General features: G+C 33.5%; 1 protein-coding gene across 2 annotated transcripts in view; it reads right to left on the bottom strand.

Annotated features, from left to right (window-relative positions):
* Positions 1 to 26,396, bottom strand: part of LOC117345026 (O-acyltransferase like protein-like) — a 31,335-nt gene extending 4,939 nt beyond the window's left edge. Inside the window, exons 1-11 of one of the 2 annotated variants that reach the window (XR_004536323.1) lie at positions 25,135 to 26,396; positions 23,978 to 24,165; positions 21,955 to 22,039; positions 12,689 to 12,779; positions 7,797 to 8,161; positions 6,790 to 6,978; positions 5,222 to 5,315; positions 4,558 to 4,671; positions 3,091 to 3,256; positions 1,094 to 1,173; positions 33 to 131 (exon numbers count right to left, since the gene is read on the bottom strand). Coding sequence is in view for 1 of the 2 variants with exons in the window: in XM_033907952.1 (XP_033763843.1) it covers positions 33 to 131; positions 1,094 to 1,173; positions 3,091 to 3,256; positions 4,558 to 4,671; positions 5,222 to 5,315; positions 6,790 to 6,978; positions 7,797 to 8,161; positions 12,689 to 12,779; positions 21,955 to 22,039; positions 23,978 to 24,165; positions 25,135 to 26,269 (2,606 nt within the window). In the remaining variant the exon portion in view is untranslated. The remainder of the gene's footprint in view (positions 1 to 32; positions 132 to 1,093; positions 1,174 to 3,090; positions 3,257 to 4,557; positions 4,672 to 5,221; positions 5,316 to 6,789; positions 6,979 to 7,796; positions 8,162 to 12,688; positions 12,780 to 21,954; positions 22,040 to 23,977; positions 24,166 to 25,134) is intronic. The other variant, XM_033907952.1, reaches the window with a different exon arrangement.
* Positions 26,397 to 27,076: the final 680 nt, after the last annotated feature.

Here is a 27,076-nt window from a genome sequence, read left to right as displayed (position 1 = left end):
AGATTTTTGAAAATAAACTGTGTTATACTTACGTTAACTGTGTCCCTTGTATTTCGTATCGATTCAAGCCTGAATTAACCATACCTACAAGAAGCAGCATTACACTAACCAGGATCCCTATTTGCATTTTTCTGTGGATAAAATAATGAACAAATATTAATATCTGTCCGTTCTCACTCTTTCATGAGAATGTGATGAGCACATTCATACTTTTAAAGGAAGAAAATCATCGGGATCGTGTGGCATGCAATGAACCGTTTACTCCTAGCGGATTCTTACAGAAGTTTTCAAACAAAATTTGTATCATACCCCGATGAAACAAAAAATAATTGACGTCAACGCTTATAGTTAATTTATGAAAATAATTTTCTAATTTAAAACATGTTTTATGTACAATTACTGGTTTTAAATGGGATTATTTTTCTCAAATCAATACGCAACGTCAATTGTCGTATTATGACGTCACATTTTTTTGCGCCATTCTCGGAATTTCTTTCATAGAAGAATGAAAAGAAATTTTCGAACAATCATATTTGAGTATTTATCATAAAAACAAAAAAGATTAATTATAATAAATTAGACAGATTATTTTACCTAAACTATCTTGCCTTCCTAAAATGAAAATGTCACGAGGTGAATTCAAAAGCAATTCAGCATGATATGAGTAAGATTAATTTCATACCCACAAATATGAATATGTTCATCAAACACAAAAATGATTTAAAGGAATACGTATCGATATGTTGTTTTTTGGAGAGCTGAGTTCAAAATGTATTTGTAATTTGACAGTGATATGTGAATATAATCTTTTTTCAGCGTAACCCACATGGAGATCTAAATAAAACTAGGTCAGTTGGGAACAAAATTGGCTGAAAATGTGAATATGAACACAACCAAGAAAAACTAAGCAGGCTTTTCGCGATATTTCAGAAAATGAAAGCACTTGTAGTTTACATAGCTCTACGTATTTCCTACATACAGTATTCTGTATGTGTTCTGGAGTATTCTATTTTTTTTATCAGATTCGTTTTATGTTACTGGACACAAGGTTCATATTTTTCATTAATGTTATACAGTTTAATTCTATACTTACAACATCATAAGGAATAGAATCACTAACGACACAATGTAGAACTGCATATCATTAGCAAGGTACCAAGACCATCCCATACACTGTGAATAAGAAAACATGTAAAAAGTCTCAAAATAAAGGGCACTTTGGATAAGCAGATATTGCGCAAATATAAAACATATTTTTAAAACTGATACAAAAAATATGAAACCACAGTATGCAATGAATCAATCATAAAATACTTTCTCATGGCAAAACTTAAGTTAACGCATTTCCTTAAGTATGGAAACTGATGAAAGATGTGTAATTGCCGATCTAATTATTATACATTAAAAAATGAAAACAAGATAACATGTCATCGTCAGAAAGGGGACTAGTCAAATCGCCCTTCATCCGTGTTCCGTTGTTAAAGAATGTTTCTCAAACTTGAATGCTTGAACCTCTTGGCAACTAGGTGTGTCCATTCAAATTTGAGCCGGTTCACCGAAAAAAACAAAATGACAGACAGATGGTCATCTCAAACATTGAAATACTGACACTTTCTATCACTATGTAATAAGAAGTGACGGAACGATAATTTTCAAATGTGATCGGTACGATTCCCTTGATCCGAAATTCTGTTCATTTTATTTTGAGTCGGCTTGGGAAAGCAAAATAGCCGAAAGGGATACATCAACCAATCTTCACATGTAGGTTTCTCGCGTTCTGGCTTTACCCATTCCATTTTGAGCCGACAAACAAAATTGGCGACAGACAACCACCATGTACTTAGACAGTTAAGGTTCTTTATCGCCATTTTTGACAAGTACTGAAAGGATATTCTTCTTGCTCCCTATGTGTTCTAATTCAATTATGAGTCTGATCACGATCCACAGACGACTATATTGGTTTTGAACAGTTAAAGCTTGTTTTGGCTATTTGATAAGAAAGAATAGAACGATATTTCTCAGATTTTGTATATCGGTTTAACTCTATCCATTCAAGTTTCATCAGAAAACAAAATGCCCAACAGTGACAGGATTTTGACAATTATTCCTACCCGCTATTCCTCGAATCAATGCGAAGATATCACCTCAACCCGCTATACTAGTTACCCTCAGTCGTTTAGCATTTTGAAAGAGATCGGGAAAATAAAATGACGGACAGGCAGTGATATTGGATTTCCCCATAATTGAATTTGTTATCGCTATTTCTTGTGAAATATTTGTCATATCTCTCAAACTTGAAATGTCAATTCCCTTTCTTACAGTTTAAGGTTGCTATGTTTCTTTCCGTTTGTCCATACATGGGCATGATTGAATTATGAGACTGATTCAAAACTAAGCAAGGGTCAAAATCCAGATGTTTTGGATTTTATCAGTTGAAAATGTGTTAATGCTTTTCGTCAGAAACTGCTTCTGTTCTTTAAATACTGGTGCCAAGATCCCCCTGATCGTTATCATAATACTAGTCCTGTTTCCATGATTATACTAATAAATATAGTAAGAGATGGAAATTTGTAACGTGCAGAATACGTGAAGAGGATTTTCGTTGAAAAACAAATACTATTAACTAAGATGAGACATTGATTTTTATTACATTTTTACCAGTGAAATATCAAAAATTATTCATTCTATAAAAGTTATATTTTTCACTAGTGAAGAATATCATATTTTTCACTAAATATCACTTTTGCTGATTTGACCAATCAAATTAAAGATTAGAAAATACCAAAATAATTGACCAATCAGAAAGCCCGACATATATGTCAGCACCTGGACAGGGGAAACTACTTTTTTTGTTTACAAATTATCGCTGTAGTCCTAGTTAGCATACGGGGTAGGGTTTTCGTTGATAAAAAATGTAATAAACAGAATATCTAACAGTGTCTTCAGTAATACCAAATATGTTTCACTCGTGTGGCTAATATTTTGATATTTTTCACTAGCCCCACTCGTGAAATATATTTGGTATTACTGAAGACACTGTTAGATATCCTCTATATATTTTATTATTTGCTGAATCACCAATAGATATACCTGTTCTTCTTGATGGACGATGTTGTTGATGTATAACATATTAGTCCACCAGTTTTTTTTGCAAGAATTCCTAAATTGAAAAACACTTGGCAGAAAGGGTCCACTTGAGATGTGTTCTGTCAATGTTGCATGTATGACCAATACCATCACATACAGCGGTGTCAACCTATAAAATACATATTCATACTAAAGACAATAAACATGAAGATTATGCATTGAATCTTGTGTGGGTAACATGACTATGGTGATGCGGAAATACCGCGATCACATTGGTGACCTGTGTGCGCCTCGCGGCCTTTAACAGTAGATTTTAGTGAGTAAGCACTACATGTATAAAGTCGATATGCGATTTGCGCTATAACAAGGAGTATGGGCATACGACAGCTTCTCAAATCACCTGCATTCACTACACGAATGCTCTCACACGCTTGAGGCAGTGTGACGTTTTCTGTGGATAGAACGTGGACGCCAGAGAGCTTTCGAGCAACATAAAAATAAGACATCCAAAGCAACAGCAACAGCAATAGATTTATCCCGCGACCTCGGCAAGGCAATATTTTCGATAGGTTTTTGAGTTTGCCTGCTTTGATCGGCTTTTATAATTCCAAATCATACCGTGCGAGCGTAGAACACAACCGCCGTCACAACCCGGGATTTAACGGAACGGAACGGATACCACGCCCACTGGATCGGCTTGACAACCGTTACAAAAACGAGGTAAAGCGCGTAACTATAAAACGACCACGGAGCAATATTGACAAGCGAGGACTAAACGTAACAGAACCTGACAACCTTGGAATGAACCACAAGATACCTGGAATGCACACGTGATCGGCAAGGTTTCTCGGCTGCAACGTAACTGCCATAGGCATTCCGTTGACGAAAATAACGGCCTGTCACGTTTGCCAATACCGTTGCCTCATTTTCTCACGTCCATCCACGTTTTGGCCATGGTGCCCAGAAACATGGCTGTTGAGACCATGCAAGAGAGGGTAAAAAATGTGCCTGCAATATCTCAATGCATGTACTTGGTACTAACCGCGTATTATACAAATAGCAAGAGAGGTTACAATAAACATGGAGGATGCGTAGTCAACGAGGTAACACTGAGGTCTCATATTTGATATAATATGTGACAGTGATTTATATATCAACCCCAGCAGGCAGCCAATGATCCAGATTTCAGTCGGTCATCTAGTTACATGTAGATCCATTTATCGACAAATTGGAATCATTTCGCGACCAGAAGTAAACTTTCTTTGTCTATGAGAGACATACGGTGAATCATACTAACAGTAACAAATACAACAAAAACATGAAACAATGAAAGACAAAATATCGACGCTGTAAATTTTAAAATTTAAAAGGAATCTCGATTTAATCTGGCCCAGAAAACGACTTTCCCAACAATACTTACTTTACAATCATTTAAAATGGAAGTATGTGTCTTCAGCTCAGCTGACCTACCTCCATATCCTGTGGAAGAAATAGTGGAAGACATATTGGGCTACATTCGACCCAGTCAGTTTTGCTTTCAGCTTCTGCATGTTCTTCAGTTGAGTATACGAGAGCAGCATCCCGCTGTATGTGACAAACATTGATTGGTAGATTAAGGAATATTTAAATCAAGTCAACAACATCATCAAATTCCAAGAAAGTAGCTGGCATAGTATGAATTGAAATGGATACAGGCATGGTTTGCCAGACATATTAGGGGCTATTGTATTACATGTACTAGGGACATCTTAAAATATTTATCCATCGTAACAGCATATCAATACAATTATTCCTCATTTGTACCAGTGCATTAATCAAACATGCTAACCATGATTATAATGGGCGAGCTTGTTCGTTTTTTCTTTATAATCATGGGATCAAATTTGGGGCAAGTGAGACATACGAAATAAGAAATAGTTTGAAAAGAAAAGCATAGATTCCAAATTACATCTGGAATAAATTGAGTCCAAACAACTTACGAATAACCTATTTAAAGGAGCAAAGCACGAACACACCGCAGTCTCCCAAAACAGATTCTCTCACCACACATATAGCGCTAGGGTATATCGTCTTTAAAACAGTGATATAACGTTGTGTAATACAACTCAAAACATTTTCTATCTTGTCGTCTTACCTCATCATAAAGAAGGTGTCTACGGCAGAGTTGGCGGCCATAACTCCATGGAAAGAAAATCTTTGCTGCAGTGTCAAAATGACTAGAGGGTTAGCTAAAACACAAATCGAATAGCGACAATATAAGGAAAAGCGTTACAGTAATTTGAAAACGTAAAAGGTAACTCAAATTCAAACTTGATTGATTGATTTGAATCGATTTCTTAATCATGTAAAAATGAAAATACATGTATAGGCAAAAGAACTTACAAATAAGAAACTATTCTAATAAATAGCAAAAGAACTTACAAATAAAAGAAGTATACTCATAATGAATTAATCTTTAGAGACATTTACATGTGAACACAGAAAGGTGACTTTACCGACTCTTTTTGAGTCGGTCTATCTTTCACGATCAACGATATTAATTTTGGAAAAGATATGTCCAGTTTTCAAATGAATTAGAAAACACTCTACATTGTTGTTTTTTCACTGTCATACTCGTCATTAAAGACATATTAACGATTGCCTTCCGCCATGTCATTATTACATACCGATTTCAAACATACCAAAATCGCATTTTCGCGTAATATTAAAGAAAATTTCATACTTTTTTCGTATCAATTGTTGAATCATCATTTGTAAACTCCATGCAATAACCTTATATTAAATCATTTTCATTTTTGATTGGAAAAAAATAGATGTGTATATCTTTTAAAGTGGCTGTACTGCACACCAGAAGAAAAGCACGATATGAAGGGAAAAGGTAAATTTCGGGCTTAAGTAAAAGTAGTGTACCACTAACGCCACGCAATTGGTCAAGGACGTGAAAGAATCCATACAACACACATACAATAATACATTTGCAGAAAACTGTTTATTCTTTCAAGCCATTAGAAACCCGAACAGGTATTCATCACATCAGTATTAAAGCCGACATCCTTCAGATATATATTTATATATTTTGAACTTTGGAAATTACATCTGAACGTTACATGATGGAATAAATCAATTAATCAATGGCAAAGAAAGTAACGATTTAATTATAACTGCTTTTCGGTTGGTTTCTGCCTCAATTTAATTTATATTTTAAATAGGTGTTTCGTATCATCGTTTAAATTTGAAATAGCATTTCTAACATGTTGTGCGGCTATATCATAGATATTGTTAAGACCTTTGTAACTGGTACTTGTTATAGAAAATAGCTTCAAGAAGAGGAGCCGGAGTTTGGGGACTTAATGACACAGCTATGGTTCCATAAATAATGTTTGACGTCACAACTCATGAATATTAGTTTCTTTGATTTTACTTTGTTTTTGCTTTTTTGTGTAACGTCCTATTAACAGCCAGGGTCATTTAAGGACGTGCCAGGTTTGGAGGTGGAGGAAAGCTGGGACACCTTAACCATTCGGCCACCGCGGCCCCTGATTTTACACTCGTGTCGTGTATCATATCAAAAAATGAAATATTATCGATTAATTCTTTATGACAAGGTGATTTACATAAGAATATGTTGGTATGTATCAATAGATTTGTCAGATTATTATTCATAAGGATGTACCCCCGTGTTTTATTTGCAGAGTAACTTACCAAGATACCAGACCTGCGAGTGGTTGTGAATTATGCCGAACGCATAGGAATGAATAAGTATAACCCAGGTAATTGTGACGAAGCGTATTCCGTGGAGACATCTAACAGTTCCTGATGCAGTATTTGTACTCAGTATCTTCGGAATGTTGATTTGCACGGAGAATGCCTTAATTATTGAGATTAGCACACCTGTATATTAAAATATAATATTAGTATACAATATGCAAATGATAAAGAATCATCTTATGCGATTGTATCATTGTTTAGTTATCTACTTCTATGAACGGGTTTTTGTATATAACAGCTATCATTGCAAATATCTTATTCCTAATCATACAATATTGCTGATCTTCCGATTGCAGAACTATATTTTGAACTCTTGTTATTGTAGAACAATATGTTGACCTCTGTTTATTGAAGAACAATGCGTTGTCCCTTATTTATTGTAGAAATGTGTTGACCCCTGTTTATCGTAGAACTATATATTGACCCCTGTTTATTATAGAACTATATTTTGACCCTTATTTATTGTAGAATTGTGTTGACCCCTGTTTATCGTAGAACTATATTTTGACCTCTGTTTATTGTAGAACAATATGTTGACCCTTGTGTTATTGTAGAACAATATGTTGACCCCTGTTTATTGTGTATTCAACGCTAGAAACTGAATCATTGAACGTTTGCTTAAATGTTCGACCAATGATATGTAGCATTGTGTTCCATGGACCCACAATCAATGATAAAGATTATTAACAGATTCATTCTTAACTGCATAGTAGGTAAGCGTGGTTGTAAGAAAAAGATATCTGATATAATCTGGGCGTCGCCTTGAACAGGAATATATCCATGGCATATATACATATCAGCCAATCAAAATTGAAGAACTGAAATAGATCTTTCCCTTCGTTGTATTTTCAAAGGGTGAGCACATCAGAAAACAGAAGAAAAAAACTAGGGCCGTTACTACAGTCTAGTACATGTGCAGCATATTTTTAAAAGCATACTACCTTCCTTTTTCCTCTTGTGTTGTACGTTGGCATTTGGCATGGCATGTGTTGTGCTGTCATTGCCGTTTGCAGCAGCGTTAGGTTGCACCTCGTCGTTGTTAGGTGGGATATTGAGTACTGGTTTATTACATTCAGAGTATTGTACATAATGTTCAGACAGATTAGTTCCATTTCTTTTGCAGTTATTGTCGTCGTTCTCATTACGTTTTAAATCTGCGTCGTTATCTTTGGTGTATTCGTCCTTGCTAGCAATATCAACTTCTCGGTTGACAGTCTCGTGATTATTACTGATAAAACCGCGTGTTTCCATCGCAACATACAGAGAGCCGGATATCATCAGAAGTACAATAAAACCTATAACGATTCTAAAATTAGAAACAAACAGAAAAATGATATATGGAACATTACACGAATTCATTCATTAAGTTAACAAAGTTAACAAAGCATATTTGATATTCAATTGTATTCGGTCAATGTCATTGGATACTTTTTGCTATAACAAAATAATTCATGTAATTGTTTTCATCAAATTTAAACATCAGGCACAATGGGCATTAAAAGCTTACCAGTGACAGCTTAAAAACGTAATGCTTTTTGTAGATTTAATCTATGCGAGTTTCATGGACTAGAAGATCACTTACACCTCTTGGGAGAATAACTTTGATAAAATCTCTTTTATTATCACAGTTTAATCATCTGTTTATTTCCTTGCCAAACCCTGATGAATTAATTCTGCAGGAGCTTAACTCAATTCTTTTCGCATTTTTATGGAACAGTAGGGCTGACAAAATAAAGAGAGATGTCGCAACCCAGAATTACTATGAAGGGGGTCTTAAAATGGTTAATGTAAGATTATTTATATACTCAATGAAATTAGGTTGGGTGAGAAGGTTATATAAGAAAACATGCAAGTGGCAAGCTATTTTTAAGACACACTCAGACTTACATAAGCTATCTAATTGTGGCAGTGGTTATATTCAGGAATGTCAGAATAAATGTAAAAACAAGTTTTGGAAGGATGTGTTTAAAGCATGGATACGGTTCAATAATTCGGATATGGTAAGGGAAAAACAGGAAAGCCTCATACTGACCATGCCATTATGGTATAATAGAAATTTAGTTATTGGGAAAAAAACGATTTTTTTACAAAGTTTGGTACATTAGAGGAGTAACAATAGTTAATGATCTGGTAAAAAATCACAGTACTAGCACTTTCTATTCATTTCAAGAATTTACTGAGATCTACCAAATAAACACTAACTTTCTACAATATCAGGGTGTGATTGCTGCTGTCAGAACATACTTAGCAAAGATGAACTTTGAAAAACAGTTAATAGTCTACCCAATCATTCCTAATAATATATTACTACTCCTGAAAAGTGTGAAAGGGACTAAGGATCTATATAATCTGATGATTAAAAATAGTATTTTATTTCTAGAGGTAGGAGAAAATGGGAGGAAGTTTTTGAAGATGGTGAATTGAATTGGTCAGACATTTATGGAACTCCTTTTAGGGTTACAAAAACACAAAACTACAATGGTTTCAATACAGAATAGTTCAACATATACTAACAACAAATGCTCTCATGTTTAAAATAGGCCTGGTGAATAGTCCAATATGTAATCTACTCGTATGTAATTTAGAGCGAGAAACAATTATTCATATTTTATGAGAATGTCGAGAAACACAATGTTTTTTGCAAAGTGTAGAAACACTACTTGATGCTCTCTTTATTCCTTTCCAATTTAACAAAAAAAGTTTCCTTTTTGGTGTTTTTGTAAAAAATATGAATATTACAACAAATAGACTGGATAATGAAATTTTGATTATGATTAAGTTTTATATATACAAGACAAGGTGTCTACATAAAACATTAAGTCAACATGCTCTGATTAATTCTATTAAATATTTCTATATCATTCAAAAATATATTGCTAATAGCCAAGGTGACCAGGTACAGCAGAACTTTGACAAAGAATGGAGAAAGTAGGGAAAATTATTAGAACTGTCGGACAGTTTTTTCTGAATTGATATATGGTGTCCAGTGTATTATCCTATTCTTCTTTTTATTTATTTATTTTTTTTTTTTTTATGTTTCTCTACTTACTTTCCATGGAGACCCTAGATTCAATTGATATAGCTATGTAAGATAAATATCTATGACAACTATTTTTTACGGTTTTATTTGACATATTTGTTTGTTAAGTCTCATTTCTAGCCCGGTCTATCTTCACTCTCTCTCTCTCTCTCTCTCTCTCTCTCTCTCTCTCTCTCTGTGTTGATGTTGATGATGCTGATGATATCATAACAAATATATATGATTATGTTGCATGATGATGATGATGAAGATGATGATGTATGTGTGATGATGATAGTGTTTTTGGTCACTATTTCTGAGATAGTTAGTGTATGTAACTGAATATTGTATAGCATGAAATGAAAATGGTGATATATCGAGTGATGATGATGATGATGATGATTATCACTATGTGAGATAATTATTGCATGTAACTTATTGTATGGTATATATATGTTGATTGTGATATATTGAGTGGATGATGATGATGATGATGATGATGATGATGATGATTATCATGATGATGATCGTGATGATGTACACTGTAGGTATAGGTGTGGTCACTACATTGTATGTTAAATATTTAAGAATTAATGTGTGTAAGGGAATCGAATGTGTAGCATGAAAAGGATGATATAATGAACTATGATGATGATATCGATGATAATAATGATATCATATATGTGATGTGATTATGGTCTTATGTGCGAGTGTAAGTGTATGTGTTATATTTTTGTTTTTACTATGCTGAAAAAAACTTGAAAAATAAAATAAGAAAAAAAAAAAATGTATGCGAGTTTCAAAGTAGATTTGATTTGTTTATACGGACCCTGATAACATGAAAAGCCATAAACTTTGTTCAGATGTACCCCGTAATCCTTATAGCTAAAACTTACTACTGTATCAGAGAATTTGTTTAAACAGTTGAACATACTTGATTGCTGTGAGCATAAAGGTAAGTTACATCTTTTAAACACATCTAGTATAGTGGACTCTAATATAAGAAGTTTGTTTAGGGCGCTTGGTATTTATAGACACCGCGTCAACCGTCGACTAGTACAAAACAACTTTCTTTTTAAAAAAACAGAAGTGTACAAACAAAGTGTTTAAAGAAGAACCTCAGATCAAGACGCCAGACATTTATGGGAAATGTCATATATGTCGTGGTCGTCAGCTGAGCATGCGCAAATGTTCATTTCACGGGCCCGGACTTTGTCTCATTCCCGGAGTTCCGAGTTCCTGATCCATCCATAGCTATACTAGACGTATACGTAACATGTACAGTGATTCCCTATGCATTCACAGGGTCTGCTAAGTTGTTAACCTAGAATCTCATCCCCTAATCTTGATTAACATAATATTGGTAATTCAGAATATGTATACCCTAACACTGTTATCAGTGTCTATCGTAATAAGTATGTGCGTCCGTCCCAATGAAGCATGTAATATATTTAAGCATTGAACTGTTACCAAATGGTAGTATACAGTCGATATGAATACAATTTGGGTGACAGATCAATAGAATGTCGCCCGTTAGTATATTTACATTCATACCGGTCACATCAGTGTCGCTAACTTAGCAGACGATGTTCAACTTCACAGGGGCTCGATTTTGGAGTAAGGTAGCCTAGGCCTTTGACATCAGTGAATAACCACATAACTATAATTCAGTATGCATACACAACCAGAAACCATGTCGATACTGCCGATTTTTCGCAAGATTAAAAAAAAAAATGCTGGACTTTAAATGTTGTCGTGTCTAGCATTTCTGACAATTCGACAACGAGCCCCTGTGTGACGACAGTGACAATTTTATTACTTCCTACTTCAGGAATAGAGCTTATAATAATTTTGTGTCGAGTCGGTCGACTTCATTTTTTCTATTATTAAATTTTACTCTCATAACTTGCGTTGCTTTTATTGTGGTGGTTTACGAAGATAGATGTTAGCATTCGAAATCTCTCCAGGCCGAAAGTAACTGGCGGCCATTGTTTTGACCAGCAACACCTGGGGCTGTATTCCTACTCTGACCGAATCACTGTAAATTGTAGTATACAGTCTCATGAATACAATTTGGTTTACTAACGATATATAGGCAAATGCAACACAGAATGTAAATATATATACATGAAATATAATCAATTATCATAAAATGTATCCAAAATTATAGGATTTTTATCAAACATATTCTAAGACAAATTTTCATAAGGTTAGTAGACAAGGTTATGCGTATATATATCTAAGTACAAATGATCAGGGGTTAACAGTAACGGTAATGTTATCATAGCATAACGATTGCAAATATATCTATCTCATATCATTTTGTGAGATATTCTGTGTTAAGCTTAGGGAACTTGTTCGTGGTCAGTTACATAACTGTATGGATGATTTTGTATAAAAGAGAGCACACACTGACACAAGGGAGTTAGGAACTTAGACCCACAGGCGACGGGTTCGGTCGGTCCAGTAGGCTGGGGAGGTACATTGGATCAATATATCAACATGTAATATGTGTCACTCTCTGTGCATATATTGTAAAGAAGTGTATATTTTATAAGTAAATAAGATAAAGAACAACAAGTCTAGATGTCATCCAATGTTGCTCAACATGTGACAATCGAATTACGAGCGCATGAAATGAACCTCTGCGCATGCTCAGCTGACGACCACGACATCAACTAACTGAACAATTCGTCGAAAGTGCATGTACTTATAAAGAACATCACATCATCATAACCCGTCAGCAAATATCCACATATGATAATATAACATGAAATGAACATTTTATCTTTAAAAATAATTTTTGTAACTTACAAAGTAATGATCGCAGGTAGGTCTTGTGCCAGGTCTGACTCGGTGATACACTCCACATATCCAAGTGCTTCCGTGTAATTTCCAAACGCGTCTGTTTAAAGAGACAATGACATATAGATCGAAAGAATAGTGTTTAAAACAGTGCTCATATAGTATATACAATACTCCTATAGTATATACAGTACCTCCTATAGTATATACAGTACTCCTATAGTATATACAGTACCTCTATAGTATATACAATACTCCTATAGTATATACAGTACCTCTATAGTATATACAGTACCGCTATAGTATATACAGTACTCCAATAGTATATACAGTACCTCTATAGTAGATACAGTGCTCCTATAGTATATACAATACTCCTATAGTATATACAATACTCCTATAGTATATACAGTACCTCTATAGTATATACAATACTCCTATAGTAGATACAGTACCTCTATAGTATATACAATACTCCTATAGTATATACAGTACCTCTATAGTATATACAATACTCCTATAGTAGATACAGTACCTCTATAGTATATACAATACTCCTATAGTATATACAGTACCTCTATAGTATATACAGTGCTCCTATAGTATATACAATACTCCTATAGTATATACAGTACCTCTATAGTAGATACAGTACTCCTATAGTATATACAGTACTCCTATAGTATATACAGTACCTCTATAGTATATACAATACTCCTATAGTAGATACAGTACCTCTATAGTATATACAATACTCCTATAGTATATACAGTACCTCTATAGTATATACAGTGCTCCTATAGTATATACAATACTCCTATAGTATATACAGTACCTCTATAGTAGATACAGTACTCCTATAGTATATACAGTACTCCCATAGTATATACAGTACAGCTATAGTATATACAGTACCTCTATAGTATATACAATACTCCCATAGTAGATACAGTACCTCTATAGTATATACAATACTCCTATAGTATATACAGTACCTCTATAGTATATACAGTGCTCCTATAGTATATACAATACTCCTATAGTATATACAGTACCTCTATAGTAGATACAGTACTCCTATAGTATATACAGTACTCCTATAGTATATACAATACTCCTATAGTATATACAATACTCCTATAGTATATACAGTACCTCTATAGTATATACAGTACTCCTATAGTATATACAATACTCCTATAGTATATACAATACTCCTATAGTATATACAGTACTCTTATAGTATATACAATACTCCTATAGTATATACAATACTCCTATAGTATATACAGTACCTCTATAGTATATAAAGTACTCCTACAGTATATACAATACTCCTATAGTAGATACAGTACCTCTATAGTAGATACAGTACCTCTATAGTATATACAGTACCCCTATAGTATATAAAGCACTCCTATAGTATATACAGTACCTCTATAGTATATACACTACCTCTATAGTATATACAGTACCCCTATAGTATATAAAGCACTCCTATAGTATATACAATACTCCTATAGTATATACAGTACCTCTATAGTATATAAAGTACTCCTACAGTATATACAATACTCCTATAGTAGATACAGTACCTCTATAGTAGATACAGTACTCCTATAGTATATACAGTACTCCTATAGTATATACAGTACCTCTATAGTAGATACAGTACCTCTATAGTATATACAATACTCCTATAGTAGATACAGTACCTCTATAGTATATACAATACTCCTATAGTATATACAGTACCTCTATAGTATATACAGTGCTCCTATAGTATATACAATACTCCTATAGTATATACAGTACCTCTATAGTAGATACAGTACTCCTATAGTATATACAGTACTCCTATAGTATATACAATACTCCTATAGTATATACAATACTCCTATAGTATATACAGTACCTCTATAGTATATACAGTACTCCTATAGTATATACAATACTCCTATAGTATATACAATACTCGTATAGTATATACAGTACTCTTATAGTATATACAATACTCCTATAGTATATACAATACTCCTATAGTATATACAGTACCTCTATAGTATATAAAGTACTCCTACAGTATATACAATACTCCTATAGTAGATACAGTACCTCTATAGTAGATACAGTACCTCTATAGTATATACAGTACCCCTATAGTATATAAAGCACTCCTATAGTATATACAGTACCTCTATAGTATATACACTACCTCTATAGTATATACAGTACCCCTATAGTATATAAAGCACTCCTATAGTATATACAATACTCCTATAGTATATACAGTACCTCTATAGTATATAAAGTACTCCTATAGTATATACAATACTCCTATAGTAGATACAGTACCTCTATAGTAGATACAGTACTCCTATAGTAGATACAGTACCTCTATAGTATATACAATACTCCTATAGTATATACAGTACCTCTATAGTATATACAGTGCTCCTATAGTATATACAGTACCTCTATAGTATATACAGTACTCCTATAGTATATACAATACTCCTATAGTATATACAGTACCTCTATAGTATATACAGTACTCCTATAGTATATACAATACTCCTATAGTATATACAGTACCTCTATAGTATATACAGTACTCCTATAGTATATACAATACTCCTATAGTATATACAGTACCTCTATAGTATATACAATACTCCTATAGTATATACAGTACCTCTATAGTATATACAGTACTCCTATAGTATATACAGTACCTCTATAGTAGATACAGTACCTCTATAGTAGATACAGTACCTCTATGGTAGATACAGTACTCCTATAGTATATACAATACTCCTATAGTATATACTGTACCTCTATGGTATATACAGTACTCCTATAGTATATACAGTACTCCTATAGTATATACAGTACAGCTATAGTAGATACAGTACCTCTATAGTATATACACTACCTCTATAGTATATACACTACCTCTACAGTATATACAGTACTCCTATAGTATATACAGTACCTATATAGTATATACAGTACTTCTATAGTATATACAGTACTCCCATAGTATATACAGTACAGCTATAGTATATACAGTACCTCTATAGTATATACAGTACCTATATAGTATATACAGTACTTCTATAGTATATACAGTACTCCTATAGTATATACAGTACCTCTATAGTATATACAGTACCTCTACAGTATATACAGTACTCCTATAGTATATACAGTACCTATATAGTAGATACAGTACCTCTATAGTATATACAGTACTCCTATAGTATATACAGTACCTCTATAGTAGATACAGTACTCCTATAGTATATACAGTACCTCTATAGTATATACAGTACCTATATAGTATATACAGTACCTCTATAGTATATACAGTACCTCTATAGTAGATACAGTACTCCTATAGTATATACAATACTCCTATAGTATATACAGTACCTCTATAGTATATACAGTACTCCTTTAGTATATACAGTACCTCTACAGTATATACAGTACTCCTATAGTATATACAGTACCTATATAGTATATACAGTACTTCTATAGTATATACAGTACTCCTATAGTATATACAGTACCTCTATAGTATATACAGTACCTCTACAGTATATACAGTACTCCTATAGTATATACAGTACCTATATAGTAGATACAGTACCTCTATAGTATATACAGTACTCCTATAGTATATACAGGACCTCTATAGTAGATACAGTACTCCTATAGTATATACAGTACCTCTATAGTATATACAGTACCTATATAGTATATACAGTACCTCTATAGTATATACCGTACCTCTATAGTAGATACAGTACTCCTATAGTATATACAATACTCCTATAGTATATACAGTACCTCTATAGTATATACAGTACTCCTATAGTATATACAGTACTTCTATAGTATATACAATACTCCTATAGTATATACAGTACCTCTATAGTATATACAGTACCTATATAGTATATACAGTACCTCTATAGTATATACAGTACCCCTATAGTATATACAGTACCTCTATAGTAGATACAGTACCTCTATAGTAGATACAGTACCTCTATAGTAGATACACTACCTATATAGTATATACAGTACCCCTATAGTAGATACAGTACCTCTATAGTAGATACAGTACCTCTATAGTATATACAGTACCTCTATAGTAGATACAGTACCTCTATAGTAGATACACTACCTATATAGTATATACAGTACCTCTATAGTATATACAGTACTCCTATAGTATATACAGTACCTCTATAGTATATACAGTACCTCTATAGTATACACAGTACCTCTATAGTATATACAGTACTCCTATAGTAGATACACTACCTATATAGTATATACACTACCTATATAGTATATACAGTACCTCTATAGTATATACAGTACTCCTATAGTATATACAGTACTCATATAGTATATACAGTACCTCTATAGTAGATACAGTACTCATACAGTATATACAGTACCTCTATGGTCTATACAGTACCCCTATAGTATATACAGTACTCCTACAGTATATACCGTACCTCTATAGTAAATACAGTACCTCTATAGTATATACAGTACTCATACAGTATATACAATACCCGTATAGTATATACAGTACTCCTACAGTATATACCGTACCTCTATAGTATATGCAGTACCTCTATAGTAAATACAGTACCGCTATAGTATATACAGTACTCCTATAGTATATACAGTACCTCTATAGTATATACAGTACTCCTATAGTATATACAGTACCTCTAAAGTATATACAGTACCCCTATAGTATATACAATACTCCTATAGTATATACAGTACTCCTATAGTATATACAGTACCCCTATGGTATATACAGTACTCCTATAGTATATACAATACTCCTATAGTAGATACAGTACCTCTATAGTATATGCAGTACTCTTACAGTATATACAGTACCTCTATCGTATATACAGTACTCCTATAGTATATACAATACTCCTATAATATATACAGTACCTCTATAGTATATACAATACTCCTATAGTATATACAGTACATCTACAGTATATACAGTACCTCTATAGTATATACAGTACCTCTATAGTAAATACAGTACCACTATAGTATATACAATACTCCTATAGTATATACAGTACCTCTACAGTATATACAGTACTCCTACAGTATATACAGTACCTCTATAGTATAAACAATACTCCTATAGTATATACAGTACCTCTATAGTATATACAGTACCTCTATATTAGATACAGTACCTCTATAGTAAATACAGTACCACTATAGTATATACAATACTCCTATAGTATATACAGTACCTCTATAGTATATACAATACTCCTATAGTAGATACACTACCTATATAGTATATACAGTACCTCTATGGTATATACAGTACCCCTATAGTATATACAGTACTCCTATAGTATATACAGAACCTCTATAGTATATACAGTACCTCTATAGTATATACAGTACCCCTATAGTATATACAGTACTCCTACAGTATATACAGTACTCCTATAGTATATACAGTACCTCTATAGTATATACAGTACTCCTATAGTATATACAGTACTCCTATAGTATATACAGTACTCCTATAGTATATACAGTACCTCTATAGTATATACAGTACTCCTATAGTATATACAGTACTCCTATAGTATATACAGTACCCCTATAGTATATACAATACTCCTATAGTATATACAGTACCTCTATAGTATATACAGTACTCCTATAGTATATACAGTACCTCTATAGTATATACAGTACCTCTATAGTATATACAGTACTCCTACAGTATATACAGTACCTCTATAGTATATACAGTACCTCTATAGTATATACAGTACCTCTATAGTATATACAGTACCTCTATAGTATATACAGTACTCCTATAGTATATACAGTACCTATATAGTATATACAGTCCCTCTATAGTATATACAGTACTCCTACAGTATATACCGTACCTCTATAGTATATACAGTACTCCTATAGTATATACAGTACCTCTATAGTATATACAGTACATTACTGTACCTCTATAGTATTTACAATACTCCTATAGTATATACAGTACCCCTATAGTATATACAGTACTCCTATAGTATATACAATACTCCTATAGTAGATACAGTACCTCTATAGTATATACAGTACTCCTACAGTATATACAGTACCTCTATGGTATATACAGTACTCCTATAGTATATACAATACTCCTATAGTATATACAGTACCTCTATAGTATATACAATACTCCTATAGTATATACAGTACCTCTATAGTATATACAATACTCCTATAGTATATACAGTACCTCTATAGTATATACAATACTCATATAGTATATACAGTACCGCTATAGTATATACAGTACTCCTATAGTATATACAGTACCGCTATAGTATATACAGTACCTCTATAGTATATACAGTACTCCTATAGTATATACAGTACCGCTATAGTATATACAGTACCTCTACAGTATATACAGTACTCCTATAGTATATACAGTACTCCTATAATATATACAGTACCTCTATAGTAAATACAATACCGCTATAGTATATACAGTACCTCTATAGTATATACAGTACCCCTATAGTATATACAGTACCTCTATGGTATATACAGTACCTCTATAGTATATACAGTACTCCTATAGTATATACAGTACCTCTATAGTATATACAGTACTCCTATAGTATATACAGTACCTCTATGGTATATACAGTACCTCTATAGTATATACAGTACTCCTATAGTATATACAGTACCTATATAGTATATACAGTACTCCTATAGTATATACAGTACCCCTATAGTATATACAGTACCTCTATAGTATATACAGTACCTCTATAGTATATACAGTACCCCTATAGTATATACAGTACCTCTATAGTATATACAGTACCTCTATAGTATATACAGTACCTCTATAGTATATACAGTACCTCTATAGTATATACAGTACCTCTATAGTATATACAGTCCCTCTATAGTATATACACTACTCCTACAGTATATACCGTACCTCTATAGTATATACAGTACTCCTATAGTATATACAGTACCTCTATAGTATATACAGTACTCCTATAGTATATACAGTACCTCTATAGTATATACAGTACCTCTATAGTATATACAGTACTCCTATAGTATATACAGTACCTCTATAGTATATACAGTACCTCTATAGTATATACACTACCTATATAGTATATACAGTACCTCTATAGTATATACAGTACTCCTATAGTATATACAGTACCTCTATAGCATATACAGTACCTCTATAGTATATACAGTACTCCTATAGTATATACAGTACCTCTACAGTATATACAGTACCTCTATAGTATATACAGTACTCCTACAGTATATACAGTACCTCTATAGTATAAACAATACTCCTATAGTATATACAGTACCTCTATATTATATACAGTACCTCTATAGTAAATACAGTACCTCTATAGTATATACAATACTCCTATAGTATATACAGTACCTCTATAGTATGTACAATACTCCTATAGTAGATACACTACCTATATAGTATATACAGTACATCTATGGTATATACAGTACCCCTATAGTATATACAGTACCCCTTTAGTATATACAGTACCTCTATAGTATATACTGTCCCTCTATAGTATATACAGTACTCCTACAGTATATACAGTACCTCTATAGTATATACAGTACTCCTATAGTATATACAGTACCCCTATAGTATATACAGTACTCCTATAGTATATACAGTACCTCTATAGTATATACAGTACTCCTATAGTATATACAGTACTCCTATAGTATATACAGTACTCCTATAGTATATACAGTACCTCTATAGTATAAACAGTACTCCTATAGTATATACAGTACTCCTATAGTATATACACTACCTATATAGTATATACAGTACCTCTATAGTATATACAGTACTCCTATAGTATATACAGTACCTCTATAGTATATACAGTACTCCTATAGTATATACAGTACCCCTATAGTATATACAGTACCTCTATAGTATATAGAGTACTCCTATAGTATATACAGTACCTCTATAGTAGATACAATACTCCTTAAGTAAATACAGTACCTCCTTAGTATATACAGTACCTCTATAGTATATACAGTACTCCTATAGTATATACAGTACCTCTATAGTATATACAGTACCTCTATATTATATACAGTACCTATATAGTATATACAGTACTCCTACAGTAAATACAGTACCTCTATAGCATATACAGTACCTCTATAGTATATACAGTACTCCTATAGTAAATACAGTACCTCTATAGTATATACAGTACTCTTATAGTATATACAGTACCTCTATAGTATATACAGTACTCCTATAGTATATACAGTACCCCTATAGTATATACAGTACCTCTATAGTATATACAGTACCTCTATAGTATATACAGTACTCCTATAGTATATACACTACCTATATAGTATATACAGTACCTCTATAGTATATACAGTACCTCTATAGTATATACAGTACCTCTAAAGTATATACAGTACCTCTATATTATATACAGTACCTATATAGTATATACAGTACTCCTACAGTAAATACAGTACCTCTATAGCATATACAGTACCTCTATAGTATATACAGTACTCCTATAGTAAATACAGTACCTCTATAGTATATACAGTACTCTTATAGTATATACAGTACCTCTATAGTATATACAGTACTCCTATAGTATATACAGTACCCCTATAGTATATACAGTACCTCTATAGTATATACAGTACCTCTATAGTATATACAGTACTCCTATAGTATATACACTACCTATATAGTATATACAGTACCTCTATAGTATATACAGTACCTCTATAGTATATACAGTACCTCTAAAGTATATACAGTACCTCTATAGTATATACAGTACCTCTATAGTATATACAGTACTCCTATAGTATATACAGTACTCCTACAGTATATACAGTACCTCTGTAGTATATACAGTACCTCTATAGTATATACAGTACTCCTGTAGTATATACAGTACTCCTATAGCATATACAATACTCCTACAGTATATACAGTACCTCTATAGTATATACAATACTCCTTCAGTAAATACAGTACCTCCTTAGTATATACAGTACTCCTATAGTATATACAGTACTCCTATGGTATATACAGTACTCCTATTGTATATACAGTACTCCTATAGTATATACAGTACTCCTACATCATATGTTTCTGTGTAACTTACCTAATTTCAGAATCCCGTAAACATCGCTCCCTGTACATGTGTCTGGGACACACACGCCCCATGTGACTCGAGAATAGATTTCTTCCTGATACATGAAATAAGAACTGAATTTGAACCTTGAATATCAGATACTGCCTATGTTTTCATCACTAATCGAAGTTTAGGATGACTCAATTATCTTTAATTCAAACGGTCCACCAGTTACCAAGGGCACACGTTTTCTTAATTGTTTGTCACTTACTAATTAGATATTCTACCACGAACTTTTGTTTTTGGGCGATTTCAAAATTTGTTTCGAAAGGTAGCCATCCGAAAATCCGACTAAAATAACACCATGACCTTAAAGCTTGTGCTGTCTGGTGTAATCATTAGTGGATAGACAAGGCTATACTCTTTGTACAACTTTCGCGAGGTAAGATTAGAATCGAATAGCAATACAAAGGCTGCCACTTAAGTTTTTTAGAGCGATTGGCAATTTATTTGATGGCTAAAATGCCCAGAACATCACTGGAAACCTTGAATAATAACAAAACGATTTTCTGTTAAAACTATTACATAAGCGTGCACAATCTCAATTATAAAACATAAAAAAAAAAACATTTCGAAAAATGGTGGCGTACCAAATAAATGCCCCAGGTCTCGCCAACAACATAGGTAAGGTTTTAGCGAAAAGGTTGCAAACCAACAAGGAATAGACAAAATCATCAAAATTCCGGGAGGTAAGGGTGGGTGACAAAAATTAATTTCGAACACAATATGTACATGGGCGCTTGTTTGTGTAATCTATCATATAATAGCCTCGGTTGGAAAACCAAGGGAAGGCAATATGTATGGTTTTCTATCAAATTACTATAATACAAGGGAAGTAACTCCTCCTTCCCACTACAATAAAAAAAATAGAAAATATACAGAATATGCACCAAAGATCACACACCATTTATTAGTCCCCTGCCGTTTGAAAAACGGGGGGACTATAGGTTTACCGTCCGTCTGTCTGTCTGTCTGTTCGTCTGTCTGCTGTCACGCAATAGTTGTCCGGACAACTCCTTCTAAAGTACTACTCCGATTTTAATGAAACTTGGTATACATGATCAGTATAACATGTAGGTGTGCATCCTACATTTTTTTCTTCAAAAATTCATTTTTCAAAATGGCTTCCGGCTTCTCATTGGTTGAGGCTTGTCCGGACAATCCTAAACTACAACTCCGATTTTAACGAAACTTGGTATACGTGATCAGTATAACACGTAGTTTAAAAAATGAGAAATAAATAGTTGCACTCCTGGTTCAGGCAGAGGATTTTGTATTGCTGTTGCAATACTTTCCATCCTTGTTATCCATTATATTCATTTGTGTCAGCTAGGTTAGATTAGGATTAAATAGCAATTCAACGACTGCCATTGAAGTTCAGTTTGTTTCTAAAGATTTTGTAGACATGCATGTAACTATTATACCGAAACAATTTATTAAATGACCAAAAAAGCCGAGAACATCACTGGACACTTTGAATAATAACAAAGCCATTTCTTATTTAAACTATCACATACTCATGCACGATCTCAATTATAAAACATTTAAAACAACATCTCGGGAAAAAAGTGCCGAACCAGAAAAGTCACAAAAACACTCTTGCTGAAAAGAGCCAGTAGATTATAAAGGTGTGCTTGTGACATTTGTCCCTTTAAAAACAAAGTTAACAATATGCATACTTTGATGCTGAAGTTAATTAGTGGATTTGATCATGAAATATCTTTTATAAACCTTTTTATTTTAACAGGTGTCAAATTTGACGTCTAAATCTTATCAGGTCCAAACCGGTAACTATATAACTAATTTCCTTAGTAGGGGTATACCAAAAGAAGTATTTTTTCACTTTCCCTTTATTATATCGTTAACTTGCATTCTATCTAATAAATCTGATTACCCCACCATTACGAAGCCGAGGCTATGATTTTTGATGATGCTTCATGTTGAGTGTCATTGAAACTATAAAAATAGAAGGTGAAACGAAAGGGAAACTTACTTCAGTCAGGTTTTGTATAAAGGGAATGACGACACGACAAAATCTGGTCCCTGCAGGTCTCCGAGTGTTTCCAATAACCTCATTTGATTTCATGTCGGGTTTTATGTCTAGACACTGGTCCATGGCGCCAAGAAAATTCCAATTCCCGTCGAGCAAACCGGAAGGTACTTTACCTTGAGCATCCAGCACTAAAGAATATAATGTGTCGTAAGATTAGAAATTCCAATCCGATATGTTTTAACGATGAGGAGCTACCAAAACTGCTACCATTTCCCGTCGGTATCATGATTATTCCCAACTCACTTGGCAAGTGCAGACGTACTCAAGCAATGAACTATATACGATGACGCTTCTATTGTTTTCCAATATACACACACTTTCAAAACGATTATGAAAAAGGATAACTGATTGGTACGTTGTATCATAGTTTACAATTGTAGATCGATTGATGTACAGTGAAGGGAATCAATATCTAGCCTCAGTGAGCATCCATACTTATTGAGCCTGAAGAACAAGTTTTACATTTTATTGGAATGTATTTATCTGCAGCAAGCAAGAGAAAGTTTTTTAAACAGCATAGCTATTCTAAAACTTCTGTTCGATGCAGTAAAATACGTTCAATAGTTTTAACAATCTTAAAAATGTATCGCGAAATATGAGTAACCCAAGCCACATGTATAATTTTAAACTGTATACGTCTATGAACTAATGTACGTATCTTACATATTCTGTTTCTTGGAATAAATGCTAATTAACTAACTTAATAAATAAATAAGTAGCTAGCCAACTTTCTAGCTTACTGACTGAAAAACTAACTAACTTCTAATGTGTGATTCGAAGGTCGAAATATTTTTGATAGCATCAGAACAGCTGTCTAAAAGCGGTTCAAAATAACAAACCATGGTAAATCCATGACCTTTCTTAAAACAAAGGAGACCATACACTCAGAGCTACAAATCAGGGCAAACAGTTTGTAGCCTAAACAAGAGCGGAATTATCTGGAGGACGGGATTCTAAGTCTCAGGACACAACTGCGTTCAGAGAGTCGGATATACCCGATCACTTCCTCATAAGTTAGGTTACGGTAACGTTTTTATTTGTCATTTGATATTTCGAAACAGTGTTACAATATGTTGAAGTAATTTTTTAATACTCACATTGCAATGCCCATTCTTTTTGCCCTATTACTGCATCAATAAAATCCATGGTATCGTCATAACAAACCTCGCTGATCTTGTCCTGTTCGATAGAACTGTTATAAGGCAGCATTGTTCGTGCACCTCCGGACCCAAGCAGGGGTAAAACCGTTGCAGCTAAGTCCATCTCCTTTAGAACGTTACCGTACGTATTAAATGGATCGTTGAGAAGGTATTCAATGTCTCCATTATACTTTTCGTTGTAAGTTTTCAAAAAATCTGCCTCGATAATTTGAAAGATGATATTACCTGCCGCTTCTTCTTGAGTAAATATGGCGCTCATCAGTGTTGCATAAAGGAAGAACGTATCGCCATTATACAGAGAATCGAGGTCTGGTTTACTAGCAATGTAGGACCTTGATATGAGTCTCTGAATATTTGAACTTTCTATAACAGTTTTGACAATAGCTAATATGTCATTTAGAAACCCGGTTCCTTCTTTAGCAATGCGTTCTGGCAAGCCTGATTTCATGAATCCTTGACTTAGTTCGTCTACCACGATATCCATCACAGTTTGAAAGCTTGGTGTAGAAATTATGTATGCAGTCATTTCGATTGCCTTATTCAACAGTATGATGTAGACTGTAGAGTCATTTTCCTGACGATACTGTTGTATAAGAGGTTTGGCAGTCGTGATACTTCGCGTCAATGCCCTTACATAGTCAAATTCTGAGCATATTAGCCGAATGTCGTCATTGGAGAATGTTTGAGACGAATCGAGTTTAAGATTTGTGCGTTGATAGGCGTTCCCAGCCTCATCAGCAAATACTTCCACTATGCCTTGAACTATTTGGTTTCGGAGGAAAACGGGTAGAGAAACCAGAATATACGATGACAAAGCATCAAGTAATTCGGGGGTCGCTGATGTTTTGTTTCCAGAAGAAATGTGCTGGGCCAAGTCTCTAGACGATATTACCGATTCAAACACATAGTGTGATTCCACCTCATGTTGTATAAAGTACTCTGCTATGAAAGCAGCTTTCTCCGCGTGAGATAAATTATGTCCATCTATGATTGAAACACTGTTTTGTGGAAATAATGCAACAATGCAAACTGCAATCACCGAGACGAATGAACTGCATGACATGTTTTCCATGATGTGATATAAAATGGTAAATTCTTTCACTGGAATAGTCCTGAATTATATATCAATCATTGCATGGAATGAGTAGGAAACCACATCGCCAGATGTTTTCCGCATGTCAATTCCAGGTAAATGCACAATCAACTGCCACATTGTAAATATATATGGTGTATGGTATGTCGGCAATTACCTATCTAACTAGATGTATATCAGGCCCCAGGCAACAACACTTACACATTTTAACTTTCACGGAGTTCAATTACTTGTGTAAAGGTATTCTGCTACTGGTTGTTGAGAGAACTGGATCATTTAGTCATCACTGTTTGTCATTGTTAATTTCATTGGTTATGATATTTATTTAACCAGCAATCTTTGTCTTTTTCAAAATTGTTGTTGAGAACATACACACAATGTACATTCAATTAAGAATGTTTTTCGTTGTAAATATCGATGTGACAGCGGTAATGCCTAGTAATGAAAAAAAGACATGCTAAAGCGGTTTATTATATCACCACTCATTTTTAACTTCATTTTAAAGATTTAAAACCATTTGTAACTAAATGTTTGTTATCACTAAGGCAAAATTAATGGAGACAATATGTCAAAACATGCTATATTTCAATAAAGCAAATATCAATCAATTGTCTCCTTGCTATAGAGACAGTTGATACTTATCAAAGCGAGAGGGTCGATCTGAGAGTATCGCAATTGCAATGAACTTTCTGTGGCGAACAATTTCGCGATGTTACTTCTGTTTATTTCCTTTCGGAGGCATAGGTAGAAATTGGGATAAAGCATATACTAGACCTGATATATTAC

Source organism: Pecten maximus, chromosome 16, assembly GCF_902652985.1.
Source record: "Pecten maximus chromosome 16, xPecMax1.1, whole genome shotgun sequence".
NCBI classification, from domain to species: domain Eukaryota; kingdom Metazoa; phylum Mollusca; class Bivalvia; order Pectinida; family Pectinidae; genus Pecten; species Pecten maximus.
The sequence above is the reverse complement of the archived record's forward strand: the minus strand, read 5'-3'. Positions and strand labels throughout refer to the sequence as shown.